This window comes from Ceratotherium simum, chromosome 17 (genome assembly GCF_057802395.1).
Source record: "Ceratotherium simum simum isolate JZ-2026a chromosome 17, ASM5780239v1, whole genome shotgun sequence".
Classification (NCBI taxonomy): domain Eukaryota; kingdom Metazoa; phylum Chordata; class Mammalia; order Perissodactyla; family Rhinocerotidae; genus Ceratotherium; species Ceratotherium simum.
Window position 1 is genome coordinate 5,419,184 of NC_141916.1, and position 15,813 is coordinate 5,434,996.

At 37.5% G+C, this 15,813-nt stretch overlaps 1 protein-coding gene across 1 annotated transcript in view; it reads right to left on the bottom strand.

Moving 5' to 3' along the window:
- Positions 1–7,316: 7,316 nt before the first annotated feature.
- LEMD3 (LEM domain containing 3) overlaps positions 7,317–15,813 on the bottom strand; it is a 67,115-nt gene continuing 58,618 nt past the window's right edge. The window contains exons 10-13 of the mRNA XM_087442068.1: positions 12,092–12,173; positions 9,906–10,011; positions 9,724–9,802; positions 7,317–9,502 (exon numbers count right to left, since the gene is read on the bottom strand). Coding sequence (XP_087298194.1) covers positions 9,339–9,502; positions 9,724–9,802; positions 9,906–10,011; positions 12,092–12,173 — 431 coding nt within the window. The 3' untranslated portion in view covers positions 7,317–9,338. The remainder of the gene's footprint in view (positions 9,503–9,723; positions 9,803–9,905; positions 10,012–12,091; positions 12,174–15,813) is intronic.

Genomic DNA, 15,813 nt, shown 5'->3' on the forward strand with positions numbered 1-15,813 from the left:
GTATTCTACACTCTTGCAATGAACAATCTGAAAATGAAATTTAAAAAATTCCATTTATAACAGCATCAAAAAGAATAAAATATCTAGGAATACATTTAACAAAAGAAGTACAAAACGTACTCTGAAAGCTACAAAACATTGTTGAAAGAAATTAAAGACAACGTTAAATAAATGGCAAGACATCCCATTTTCATGTATTGGAGCACTTAACATTATTAAGACAGCATTACAATGTTGCATATTGATGTACAGATTCAACATAATAGCCATCAAAATTCCAGCTGGCTTCTTTGCAGTAACTGAAGCTGATCCTAAAATTCATAGGAAATTCAAGGGATCCGGAATAGCTACAACAGTCTTGGAGAAGAAAAAAAAAGTAGAAAAATGCACACTTCCTGATTTGAAAACTTGCTACAAAGCTATAGTAATCAAGATTGTGTGGTACTGGCATAAGGAGAGAGAAATAAATGCACTAGAACTGAGAAACAAACCCTCACTTTCACTGTCAATTAATTTTCAGCAAGGGTGACAAGATAATTCAATGGGGGAAAGAATAGTCTTTTCAACAAATAGTGCTGGGACATCCCAAATGGATACTCACATATAAAACAATGAAGTTGAACCCTTAGCTTACACAGTATATAAAAATTAACTCAAAATGGATCAACAACCTAAATGTAACAGCAAAAATAATAAAGCTCTTAGAAGAAAATAGGAATAAATCATCATGACCTTGGATTAGGCAATGGTTTCTTAGACACCAAAAACACAAGCAACAAAGAAAAAATAAATTGGATTTCATCAAATGCAAAGATCTAGGTCCAGGGGCACGGTATTCCAGGCAGAGAGAACAAGCATGAGGGCCCTGAGGTGGGAAGTGTATCTGAGAAATAGAAGGCCCACCAGAGTGGGTGGGGAGAGTCAAGTGAGAGAGGCCTGATAGAACTATTTGAAGAGATGGGCACAGGCCAGTTCACAGAGGGCCTTGGAGGCCATGACAAGAAATTTGGACTCTATTCTAAATGCAATGGGAACCAATGGAGGATTTTATTTTAGGGAGTGACGTGTTCTGATATGTTTCGAAGACAGCTTTGATTCCTGTGTGGAGAATGAATCGTAGCTGGGCAGAGAACAAGGGGACCAGCTTAAGAGGTTTTTGCAGCAATCCAGGCAAGACTTAATGATGGTGTCAAGAGAATGGACAGATTGGAGATAGACAGGCAGACAGGAAAGAGCTGAAAGGGCTTCCTAAGTGAATGTAGGAATTGAGGAAAAGAGAGACATAAAGATAACTTCTATGTTTTCAGCATAAGCAACTGACATGTATGGTTCAATTTACTGAGAAAGACTAGAGGAAGAATGGGTTTGGGGGCAAGGAGACAGAAATGAGCTTTGTTTTAGAGTGTAAAATGTGAAACCTTTAGTCATCCAACAGGAGTTATCAAGCAGCAAGCTGAATGTCCAAGTCCGGACCTGGGGAGGAGTCGAGGCTGGGGACAGAAATCCGGAGTCACCCCTTCGGCCGGCTAAGAGCCCCTGGAGAGAAGGTCTAGATGGAGAGCAGCAGAGGAGCTCAGACGAAGGCCAGGGCACTCCAATATTAAAAGAGACTGAGGGAAGGGGAGGAGCTGGCAGAGGAGCTTGAAAAGGAGCAACCAGTCAAGCAGGGGGGAAACGGGATTGTGTGTGTAACAGGGTAGCTCAGCGAGTTCTAGTTACCCGCATGCAGACTTAGTCACGTGAGGTAGACAGTCAAAAAATTATCAAAGAAAAAAGATTCCCCCCCCCACCCAAAACAAACAAACTGTGACAGGGGTGAGAAAAGGGAGGGAACAAACTGCAGGCAGTTTAGGAACAGTAAGTCTTGTTTGGTAAACCGATTAGCTGGCAGCTGGCAAAAGGTTAGGCTACGCAAACTGCCCTTGACCAGGCTGACTTGATCATCAGAGAAAACTTTCAGTTTATGGGCTCGCCAGAGCCTTGCGAGTTCAGCTGTGGAGTACGTGTCACAGGCTTTCTCTGTGTGTTTTTCTGGGTCTACCACCTTAGGCCAGGTGTCAACCATTTTCTCATCAGAATTTCTCACGTGTCACAGAAAAAAAGGAAAAAAAGCATTTCAAGAAGAATATGGAAGCCAAAAATCGTAATTAGGAGATGCAAATTAATCTCACAAAGGATATCTTTATACCGATGGTTCTCAAACTTGAGTGTGATCAGGATCACCTGGAGGGTATGTTAAAACACAGACTACTAGGCCCCAACTCCAGAGTTTCTGATTCAGTAAGTCTGAGGTGGGACCCAATAATTTGCTTGGACTAACAAGTTCCCAGGTGGTGCTGATGCTGCTGATTTGAGAACAATACTTTTTGAGTATCACTGACCTAGAGAAACTTGAACACACGCAAAAGGAAACATGTTGAAAAAAGAATGTTCATGGTTACCTTGTTTATAATAGTAAAAAACTGAAAACAACCTTAATGTCCATAGACAGTGGAATGGATAAATTGTGGTATATTTTATAACAGAACACTGTACAGCCAAGACAATGATGATGGCTACATGCATCTATACAGATGAATCTCAAAAACAATGTTGAGCAAAAAAAGTCACTGCAGTATACAATTAAACAATATAGTATTTGGAGATACATACATATGTGGTAAAACTATAAGGAAAAATAAAGAATTATTAACACAATTCAGGATAGTGGTTGTCTGGGAGTTGGCAAGGAGAGAAGCAGCAGGCCAGGGCACACAGACGTGCCTCCAAGCTAATGTTCTATATCTAAATGATGGTGTACTTCAAAATGTAAGTAAAATATGGGGCAGGCCCGGTGGCGTAGCGGTTAAGGTCGCGCGTTCCCCTTCGGTGGCCTGGGGTTTGCTGCTTCGGATCCTGGGAGTGGACTTACTCACCGCTCATCAAGCCATGCTGAGGCAGCGTCCCACACAGAAGAACTAGAAGGATGTACAAGTAGGATATACAACTATGTACTGGGGCTTTGGGGATAAAAAAGAAAAAGAGGAAGATTGGTGACAGATGTTAGCTCAGGGCCAATCTTCCTCAAAAATAAAAAAGTAAAATACATACTTTACATATATTCTTATATGTGTGAATCATTTGATGATAAAAAATTTTAAGTAAAAGAGGAGGTAATGATCAGCTATGTCAGATGGTGCTAAGAGTTCAGGAAAGATGAGGACGTAGAAATGACTCGAATTTGGCAAAAGGAAGTTTTCTGGTGATCTCTCAAAGAGCAATTTCAGAGGAATGAGGAGGACAGAAGCCAAACTAGAGCGGACTGAGAACACTATAATACAAGACAGAAACTGCTAAGACCATAACAGAAGTGCAAATCCAGTATTTCAAGAATGCACATGGAAGGAATTACTTCCAGCCACAGGTAATCAACACTTCCGGGAGGAGGCATTTGTACAGGATTTTGGAGGTTGGGGGAGATTTGGGTATGCTGAAACAGAAAATGAAGGATGTTTCAGGCAAAAAGAACGAGATGAATAAGGCCAGTCAAGGCAGAATCAAGCAAAAGTGAGGAATGCATGGGAAAGGCAGGCAGGGCCATTTAGCTGGAGCACAGTGGCTGGGTGAGGTCTGGGATTCAGCTAGAAAGATAGGTTGGTCTACACCTGCACTGTCAACATGGTAGCCACTGGCTACATGTGGCTATTGAGCCCTTAAAATGTGGCTAGTATGACTGAAGAACTGAAGTTTTAATTGGATTTAATTTGAATTAATGTAAATTTAAATATTGATACCAGATTCTGTTATAGGAAACCATTTAAGTATGCTTGGAAGAACTCGGGTATGTGAATCTATCTTTCCAACTGCAGATTTTATGGAATCTAAATCTCGATCAAGTATTCTCAATGAAAATGTACCATCTGATGTGAGATGGGCCGTAAACAAGGTGCCAACTGTACAAGTTCTAGCTCGATAAGTCACACGGTCACCCTAGCCGTAAGTGTAACATATATTCTAGATTTCAAAGCATGTAAAATAGCTAATAAAATTTTGATTACATGTTGAGATAATATCCTGAATATATAAGGATAAATAAAATGTATTAATTTCACCTTTCAGTTTTTTGTGTGTGTGAGGAACATTGTCCCTGAGCTGACATCTGTGCCAGTCTTCCTCTATTTTGAATGTGGGATCCTGCCACAGCATGGCTTGAGGAGCAACGTGTAGGTCCACGCCCAGGATCCAACCTGCAAACCCGGGGCCACTGAAGCGGAGTGCGCAAACTTAACCACTACACCCCCAGGCTAGCCCCATGCTTTTTAGTTTTTGAAATGTGGCCATCAGAAAATTTTAAATTTGATGTGACTGACATTATATTTCTATTGGACAGCACTGGTCTAGCACAAAGGCAGGCCTTGAATACCAACTTGAGTTTGGCTATTATTCAGTAGGAAATAAAGAGCCACTGAAATCTCAACATGTCCACATTAGTAACTTATTTATTTCTGGTAAAAGGAAGTATTGCAGCATTTGGAAATATAAAAATAAGACTGCCCTTTAAAAGCTAAATTTTTAAACTAACTCAACAAATCAAAACAGAAATGAAGTTGACCCCCCAAACAAACGGTTTCTAGGCCTGTAAGACTTGACTAGTTTACAAAGGCTGTATAATACACAGCTTCAAACAAGTTTCTAGTCTTGGGCGTATGGCAAACCATTTATAAACAATCCTATTTAGAGCCAACTTTTGTATTTATTCCTTCTTTTGACAGTCACAGGTTTCTAGATGTACTCAACATCTCATTTTTCTACACACCAGGAAAATTTCTAATCAATATCAGAGAATCACAGACAATGCGAGAACATTACATAGTTAACAATTCTGTTTTTTGGAGAGGAGGAATTCTCAGACAATCCCCTCCTGCCCTTCCTCCAATAATGCCCTACAGTAGAAAAAGTGAGCAAGATTATTTTGCTTAACTTCCACAATTCTGGGAATTAGCACCCTGCCTGGCCTCTTGCTCCCCCCTCCAGTAATCCGTAATTTAGGGAATGTCACACTATCTACCAGCTGTCCGAGCCAGAAACGTGCCAGTCATACTAAATTTCCACTTGAACTCCACCCCAAAGACCTTTTCAAATTCCATCTTCTTAATTTGTCTCAAATTTTCCTTAATACCTCACCCCATCCCCAAACCCCACTCAAGGGCCACACAGCTAAATATGGCAGAATTGGGATTAAACTAAATTTCTGTCTCTATATGTACTCTCTAAGTCATTTAATTCACCTTTGTGGTTTTAACTCCCAAACTGTATCTCTCTCAAAATACCTCAGTTGGAAATCCAATCACCTGCTAGAAAAATCCGCCTGAATATTCCACAGGCATCCCAATCTCAAAATATCCAAAAACTCAATTTATCATCTTCCCCATCCAATTTGTTACTTATCACTTGTTCTCCAAAAGTTGGGATTGTTAAATTCCCATACTAGAAAACTGGACATCAATTTCTCTCTCAATATCCAATTAATCAAGTCCTTGCCATTTTCTCTCTTAGATATTCTTCAAATCTTTTCTCCACTTTTCATCCCAACAAATCCTCACCCGAACTCCCTTTAACAACCAACATCCAAACTTCACAATGTGACCTGCAAAGCTTTCCATGACCTGATCATTGCCTACCTTTCCCATCTCTATCTACTGTCTTGTATTCCGTAATTCAACCATAAGAAGCTGCTTATAGTTTACATATGCACTAGGTTGTTTCTCGCCAATCTTGTCTTTTTCCACGTGCTCTCTATGCCTAGAAAGCCTTCTTTCCAACTTCAGGACATACGCAGGTTTCCAATGTCCACCCATGGAAGAAAAAGTAAATCTAAGTACACAGGTTCTACTAGTTTTAAAGTCTAAGAATCAACAAAATGAGTCTATCTTGCTGCCCCTAGTAGAGATTCTTAGGTGAAGAAACAGACCATCAGGATGCATTTCTAGTCATCAAGTTTCTCCAACGACGCTTAAAGGCAGTAGCCACTCATGTTTACTGGACCAAGAGAATGAGCATCCTGGACATTCAGTTTCTTTAAACCACAACGTCTGGTTTCTAATTATTTTCAGTTCTTAATTACCTGTTCTTGAGCATCCTTTCCAAGAGGGTTGCTGCCAAAATTCTGCTTGGTTTAGCATTCTCTGTTGAGTCATCTGGAAGAAGTGACTCGCTGAGATAAGTCTACAGAAAAAGGGTGAAGAAGCCATGTAGGTGACCTACAGTAATGCGATGTTACTAGGTGCAGAGTGAGAACTGCAAAGTCAGTCTTATTAAAGGAAATGTTCTGGGCACACGATACATCAAAACACCACTCACCTGGAAATCACAACTTGTCACCCAAACAGTGAATACCATATAAGGAAAATGAAACAAAGCCCAATATAAGGCTTTGATATTCACAAGGTACTCAGGAATCTACAGACCAATGAGTACGAAAATGGATTTTGTAATAAGTCAGGTTCCATACATTAATTTTTATGAGCTCATTACAAGAACAGAAGCTCCCCTGAGAGCTCAAAGGAAAAGAGACTTATCACTGTTTCTATACTAATTAAGAAGCGTTTAATAAATGTTCAATGAACTAAAATATAGCTCAGCTGTCACCTTATCTGCCCTTATGTCTTCTCCATCTATTAAGATGCATGAGGTGCCTCTCTGTCCTCCCAGAATTTCTTCTGCTTTTCTTCTCTCTCACTATACTTTCCACATTACCTATTACCTTATCTGCCCTATGTTCTTCCTCTAGACTGTGACCATCTTGAGTATTGGGCCATGTCTTTTTCATCTTTGCATCCCTAACACAGAACAGTGCCTGACATGTGTTAGCAACTGATGAAAGTCTACCAACGGACTGACTAATCAAGTCTGCTTTTTACTTGATTAAACCATCAAAAAATCTAAACCAATGCTACTCAAAGTAGCTAGCCCATAAACTATTTGTTTATGATGAGATAAGGAGTTTGAGCCACAAAGTAGAAAATAGCTTCCTTTTTTGAGAAAGTCTTGCTCTTATAAAAAAATGTCTAGTTAAGCTAAACAGGGCTTCAGTGATGCAGCTGATTTATACTCTTGCCCCACTTTGATCCGCACACTTGTTAGACAAAGACATTTTCATAAAGAAAGGATGCTGAGAAACGGGTGGTTAAAATTATCTTTAGGATCTTCATTCATCCTTATAAGCATACATATATTTACAGAACCCCCCAAAAATTTAAAATAAAGGCACATATTTTCACTGGTAAAAAAAATAAAGACACAGGGCACTTAAAGAGTTTTTTAAAAGCAAAGACGCATTAAAAAAAAACCTAATAAATTTTTAATTAGAATTTTTCCTTTTTTTTTTTAACAGGACAAGTAACAGATTACATCAAACTTCAGAACTTCTCAAATATCTAGTTATTATACACATTCCCATCTGTCTTGCAGGGAGGGATCTTGGTCGGCTTAACAGTTTCAGGTAAAGTAAGCTGCATAATAGTATATATTACAATAATAAATGTACAGTGTTTACAGGAAATATGTCTTAGAAGCAAGAAAAAGATGCATCTGCATCAAAAGGCGACCTTTTAAAATGCCACAACTATTTTTTACATTCACTCTTGCAACAGGTCACAAGATAGGGTCACTAAGCTCAGATAAATCACTATGATGCACATAAAATACAGAAAGATTGGTTATTTTATATATTATATATATTTATATTTTCACACTTTAGCATCTGAGACATAAACTGAGAATTAAAATTTATTCTCTTCAGATAACAAATCATTTTTTATTCTTCATAAACATGGTGCCCACAAAAGCACATAGGTAAGGCACAATAGGGTTTTCTGTTACAGAACAGTGTGCATCATGTTTACTTAACCAGAAAACGTGCATTATCTGTGCAAGTTCATGCTGCAAACCCAACACATATACAATAAAAAACAAAAAGGAAACTGAGCTTTAAACAAAATCAAAATTGGTACAATTCCAGCCGCTTCACAGATTCATTTGGACTGACAATGACATATCAACAGGTTGTTAAAAAAAAAGCCAATGTTACATTACAAGTAAACTTTGCTCACCAACTATTTTAATGTGAAATCATAAACAGTAATAAAGTAACTTTACTGAAACAAAGTAAATACCGAGGCACAAAGCAAGGCAACGGTCACTCGTGCATTTACTATATTGCAAACTGTCATGACCCAAAATTGCAAATGTAATATTTCAAATACACGTTTTGCTGCAACAATGTGCCCTGCTTTAAACTTGACACATAACAGGGGAGCTAAAATTTCAATAAATCATAAATAGATTGGGAAAATGAATTATCCCCAATGGTACTATGTCATAGCCCTAGTATTTATAATAAATACAGCTTTTCACAAAATACTTTTCCAATATCTGCCAATTGCTTCTTTATTGCTTACGTAAATTGGAATCCATTACAACTGGTATCGGAACTTTCACACAAAATCATACTCAGACATTTTAATATAAAACCTATAAAAGATATTTTAAACTTGTATCTAATACTTCCAGGTGTTTGGCTGTTTGATCTATGTGATAGTACAGCCATATGTATATATGTGTGTGTATATATACACACACACACATGCACATATATATACACACACATATACACACATACACACATATACACACCAGATTATGAGTAAAACAGGAAGCTTATTTTACTGCTGTAATGCAGACATCCTCACAAGACGACTTTCGCCACCACCAGCATTTATACATATATACAAAAGCCAAGTTTAAGTACATGTACATCCACTTATATGTAACCACTAAACCCAAATTAATTTTTTCAAATTCCAGCTGTAGCAAATGAATCTCTTACAAGCAAAAGAAACCTAAGGTTAAACTGGGAAATTAACAGTTTTACCACATTAGCCTGTAAGGAACTATGCAGATGACTGTATACAAAAATTTACAACATTAGTTCACAGGAAATTATGGAAATAGAGGAAGCCTCTTCACCATGCTTTTGTGTGGTTATCCGAACACTTCTTGGTGCAAAAATACAACCATCACATCTGAAAATGCTTAATAAAGTCAATGTTCCTCATGCAAAACTTTAAATGCATTGGCTTAACTGAGCTCCAAAAACTGAATGAAACAATTATTCTATCTACTCAGCATTGCTGCCTCACTGCTAAGTCCCTTTGGAACCTTAAGATTTCTGGAACGTTCAAACAGAGCTATATTCAATAAAAATATTACATACAAAAAGCATTTAAAAAGGAAGACAGGAAGCCAAACAGGAATTTTCCTATTGTAAATAACAGTCCTAGGAGTAGAAGAAAGTCTTTTCAGGAACCAACTTGAGAATTGGCTAGGCCAGTCCGAAGACGAAGATGAGACATAGAGTTCATATGTTTATTTGACGGCTTCAAGGGAGTGTTGCAAGTAAGAGCTTGGGGAAAGCGATGGTGATATCTATCTAGCCGTAAATATTTTACTGTAACCAATTTCCCTGTTGTAAGATAAAAATATTGTTTTAGATCTGTAAAAATGTGCTTAATTTTTATAGAAAACAAAATGTGGTAAAAGACATATGAACACAAAATACAAAATAATCTAAAATTATTACTCTAAAAATGCTAACCTAAAATTCTTTAATTTAAAATCTGGTATAGTTTAACAGTAAGCTATAATTTATCTTTTCAAAATGTTTATAACACTCAAATTTCTTACCATCAAACCAAGAGCCGTGCAATGCCTTAAAAGCTTTTCCAGCATATTCTGGAGACAGACATTTAACATATACACAACCCTATATTAAAAAAAAGAAAGAAAGAAAGAAATGAAAAGAAATAGTTTTTAGTTTAATAGCAACAAATCCAAAATGTAGAATTCAATAGTAAAAGTCACTTTACCTCACGTGAATTTTTGTCTACTGCAATGTGAACAATGCCATCATTATCACTGCATTTTTCTAAAATTGCTTCTTGAATTGCCAAATGCCACTGATCCCCTATTTCCCTAAAAATTAATGAAAACAAAAATCAAAAGCATATTCCTACTCAGTAAGAAGTCTTCACTGTCTCTTACAACATATATATCCTAAAAGAATGGGGATAGTTTAAAAACACATAATGTTCAAATTAGCAGTAAGTAAATACTTGTTACTAGCAGTAGATAGATTAAAAAATATTAGCATTCAGAAATCCCAGCCCTTCCCTCACTTTCCAGTGTAAGACTACACAGAGCTGAGGCAATGAAGAATTAGCCCATCACAGCAAAACCAATGTGCTGTCATTTTCTTTTCTTTTCTTTTCTTTTTGGTGAGGAAGATTGGCCCTGAGCTAACATCTGTTGCCAATCTTCCTCTTTTTCCTTGACGAAGACTGGCCCTGAGCTAACATCTGTGCCCATCTTTCTCCATTTTGTATGTGGGCCGCCTGCCACAGGATGGCTTGATGAGCAGTGCATAGGTCCATGCCAGGGATCCGAATCTGCGAATCTTGGGCTGCAGAAGCAGAGCGTGTGAACCCAACCACTATGCCACCGGACCAGCCCCAATGTGCTGTCATTTTTATGTTTAAAATCCTATGTATGTACAGTCATTTCTTTTTTCTTTTTAGACCAGTGTTAATAAGCACTTTAATGAGTTGTAGTGAACTTACAAAAGTTGAATATTATTTTACTACATCTGTTGGAAATCTTCCTCTTTTTTTTGCTTGAGGAAGATTGTCCCTGAGCTAACATCTGTGCCAATCCTCCTCTATTTTGCATGTGGGATGCCTCCACGGCATGGCTGATGAGTGGAGTACCTCTGCGCCTGGGACCCAAACCCACAAACCCAGGCCACCGAAGCAGAGTGTGAAGAACTTTAACCACTCAGCCACGGGGCCAGCCCCATATTATTTTACTTTTAATGATATTTTCAAATTTCTTAACTTAAGGAAAATTCTTAGTAGACAGTGTAGTCTGAGCTTCTCTTTTCCAAGATAATGGAAAAGTGATACAGGACAAACATTTTGCACAGTCAACTTACTCGTATGAGAATTTTAAGATTTCCTGCAGCAATAATGCACATTTGTCTTTACCTGTGAGATACAGATGGTGGGGCAGAGGAAAAGGCGGCTACACTTTAAATGGTAAATCTTCATGTTAGGTAATAAAATACTGGACTGGCATGGATTTCCTAATCCCTAAGGTACGAGGTAAAATTCCCAATAGAGGGACTACTATTTCTATCTCTGCAAAACGGACCGCCAGGGGTGGGGAGGGGTTGTATATACTGATAGCGCTTCCCTACATTTCCAATTTTGCTCTCACTTATTTGGAATCTCATCATATCAACTATTTCATGAAATAAATGAGTTATTAGATGGGAATTATGGGTATTTGATATGTAGTACAATTTCCACTGTCAGGATATTTTCAAAAACAGAATTTGCCCTGTCATATCATTGGGCAAATAAGCAGCTGCCTTTAGGAAGCAGATTCTCAAGACTATCACAGCTGACGTAGAAGATATTTTGCATTCTAAGGCGATAACTTTTGACTGTGCTTTTTATCGGATGCATATGCTGCTGTAATTATACAGACAAAAAAGTTTCTCAAATATATATGGACATAAAAGTTTCCTGAATATCACATGGACAAGCAGACAGGATTGTAGAAGGGAAGGTGTGTACATTTTGTAGAGAATTTTTTACAAAGATTGGAAATTTAAAAATAGCAGATATTTTTATCTACATTGTCTACTGAGGCAAAGAATGTTGGCAGACATGACTTATGCCTTTAACAAAGGGTATTGTTTGTCATCATTTGTGTCATTAATTTGACTCAAGCATTTATCTTCTCTGGGGTTACACAGTGAATACAAAGGTTTATAAAAGTTTTACAAATCATTATACATCTGTGTCTTTTGGCCACACGCTTGCTTGGAATTTAACAAAACAGAAGAAAAGAGAAAAACATAACATTTCTGTAGTTAGAGATTCAGAAGTAAAAGAGATTTTTCAAGTATAGACATAGCATTATAAGAATATCATGCATTTTCAGCCAAATTTTCCAAATAAAAATTATATGTACCTCTGATCATAATACTTACATAACTGGATCAAACATATTTCGAATCTTTAGACACGGTGTCAAGCTATTTGGCGGTGAATTTCTTCTATCTAAATGAAACGCTAGAAAAACAAATTCGTTTTACTATTTGCCATTGTTCCATTTTGTTGAAAGGCATTCAGTTATTCAGTTCACTCAAAAAATACTCATTGAGTTCTTTTACTATGAGCCAGACTTCTGGTTAAGGTGAATAAGACACACTGGGACTTGGGGAGAGTCACTGCTCTCCCAGAGTTTACAGTTTAATGGGGGAGACAGATGAAAAACAGTGTCACCCAAGAAATCATAATTATGGTAAATCCTAAAAAAGATGAATACAGAAAGCTGTCAAAGTAACAAGCTGGTCTGAGAGTATCAGATAATACTTCACTGAGGAAGTGAGATTTATGCTGGGACCTAAAGAATAAATAAAAATAGGCACAATGAAGAGAGACGTAAAGGACATTTCATGCAAAGGTGATGACTTGTACACAGCCCCTGAGCTTGGTATATTCAAATGACTAACGGACAGCCCTGTGGCTAGAGTGGGGAGAATAGAAAGACAAACCTGAAGAGGGAGATGTCAGCTAATTCAGGACCATGTAGGCCACATTAAAGTATCTAGACATTACCATAAGAGCAATACAAAGCCACGCAAGTGTTTGAAGGATAGGAATAATATGATGATATGTCTTTTAAATTAAAAATGTTTTAAATAGACTGTTATGTGGAGAATCAATTAGGTGGAAGCAAAAGTGAATGCAAGGAGACCAATTAGAAGGTTATTATAGTTGTCTAAGAGGGAGATGATGGCAATGTGGATAAGACAGGCCAACCAAATATGTGGAAATAAGTGGACAGACCAGGGTACATTATGGAGTAGATGTGACTCAACTTGTTTAAAGGCTGCACATGATGGGGTAAGGTAGAGATTAAGGATGACGCCCAGGTTTAATGCAGAACAAAATGTGGAGGGGTATCATTAATTAGACAGGAACACTAGAGGACAGGTCAGTTTGGGGAGAGAAGATATTGAGTTTATGCACTTGAACTTGTGGTACCTACAGCTTGGTATAAAAATCTCAAAACCAGAACAGAAGACTTAGCTCAAGATACAAATTTAGGAGTTATGAACACACATATGGTAAATGAAATCTCAACATGAGATCATGAAGGGAGACAAGCAGAACGAGAAAAGAAGATGGTCTTCAGAAACTCCAATACCTAGAGGTCCAAGAAAAGAAGAAAATATAGAAAAGAAGATTGAAGAACTGGTCAGAAGTGGAGGAAAACCAGAAGAAAGTGGCATTGCCAAAGCCAAAGGAAGAACATTTCAAGGCAGACTCGTTGTTAACACCGTTGAGTAAAATAAGGACAGAAGAGAAAATGTCCACTGAGTTTAGCAATATGGAAGTCAGAGAGCTGTTTCTTTGGAATGATAGGGATGGTAAACAGACTGGAGTCAGCTGAAAAAGTAAAGACAGTGAGTACAGTAAACTGTTTAATGCTACTTGGCTGTAAATAGGTAGAGACAGGGTGATAGCTACAGGACAATGGAGAGTCCAACAATGTGTTTTAAAGATGAGAGAGACTATAGCAAATTCAAGTGCTGATGAAAAGATCCAGTAGAGACACGGATTTAAAACACAGTAAGGGAAGATACTTGAGAAGACTAGAGAGAACGGGATCCAGAGGGCTTAGATCCCATTCCCTCTAGAGGGAAAGGCTTGTGTCTTTGTTAAATGAGACAGCTCCTCAATTGCAATAGGATGTGAGAATGAGTGTGGATTCTGGTAATTTTATGAATTTGGTAGTGGAAATTTGAGGCAGATACAATCTGATTGTTTCTATTTGAGTCATCAACAGAGAATTAGAAGAGAGAGAAGGGCAAAGGTTTTAAAGGGGGAAGAAATCTAAAACTGTTACTGAGTAGAGTAGGAAAGTGAATGACTAGTAATATACGGTAAGAACATGAAAGTCAGGTAGTACTGAGGGCCTAACTGAAGGTGATTATTTATGAAGGTACCAGTCTGCCAAGTTGCATGATTTTCTCCCGCTGTGCTCAGCCACTTGCATGCAGACAGGCAATAAAAGAGTTTCATCCTTGGCTGGAATTTACCAGGATAAGATGAAGGATAGGTATTGACTTAAGGGTACTAGCAAGAGAGCGACTGGAAAGATGGATTGTGGAAACTAAGACAGACAGGAAAAGAACTGAAGATAGGAGGAAGGCTGAAGAATTGGAGAAAGTAGATGCTTTGGAGAACTGGAGATTCCAGGAAGTTTAAAAAAGAAAAACAAATATATAAAGCAGGCAAATTGAAAGGATGAGTTTATGGCTAAAGAACAGAGTATAAAGATTTCAGAAGTATCTAGTGATAAGAAATGTCTGCAGTGTGAATGGCCAAACAGTGCGATATGGGGTGGAAGGATGGTCATTGGATATGAAAATTGTTGCCAAACCCCAGATCAAGAAGGTGTGTGAACCTCCAGAACCTTCCAGACTTCCCTAGCAGTGTATAGGTTCTGTTCCTCAATGACCTTGAGATTCCAGTATTGGCCTGGGCCAGCAGGGTGAACCAGGGAAAACAGAAGAATTCATACCACATATTCTAGCCTAGATCCAAGTTTCCACAAAATAACAGATCTGGGAGAAAGTATTCCTGCCCAATTCTAGTCAGAAAGTAGTCCCAAAGATCAAACTGATTTTTAAGATATATGCTTTATCTCCCTAACTAAACTGTAACCACCTCCTGGGCCAAGGAGAGATACAGTGGTTACTGAATCTGAATTCAGTAGTTACTGAATATCATTTCAAATACCTCAGGAACTACCCTTGAATCCTTTAAATGAATGCTGTTTATTCCAAATACTACATATGTCAGAAGGATAAATAATTCCCTGGCTCCCCAGCAGGGCCTGTTTGATTTTTAACTGGTGCTTTAAAATACCTTTAGAGATACTAATGTTATATATATTATTTTATTTATATTTATTTATATATTATATATAATATATATATAAAATCATCCAATTTATATTTAGCTATCTTTTAGAAACTGAACTAAAAATTCCATAAGGTCGATTATTTAACAATTACTTGGGGAAAATGCTATTAAATGACAATAGCTTTAGTGGTAGTGAATTCAAAAGACTACTATAATTACCAACTCTCCAGCCATGTACTTTTTAACTAAACCACTGCATTTATAAGGGGAGAAACATTAAGCTTGTTAATAAGTTAAACTACCTTTTTACATAAGCACCACCAAAACCCACAGTATATACCCATATTTATATAGCACAACATTTGTGTTCAGATATATTTAAAGGGAAGCAAAACTTATTTTATGCATTAATATTTTAAAAAGCTAGGTCAGAGTCATTTAGTTATATTTAGACTATACATTTAATGGCATAAAAATGTAAGTAATATTAAAACTAAATTCTCTCTACATTAGAGCTATGTTCTTAAATGAGGCAAAAGATGTACAACTATCATTAAGAAATATTCCAACAACTTATTAGCCTCCTGTAACAACTCTTATGATGATGAAATTCTTAAAAGAATTCAAATCTCTCTTGCTAGGAGCCTATAGACTTTTGTTTTATCATCACAAACCATCCAAAAACTGAACCAGTATACTTCAAGCAAATAGCTACTAGGTTCTACCTCAGGATTTTCTGCCTTCAGGCTAGAATTACCTCAGCCATTACACTTTT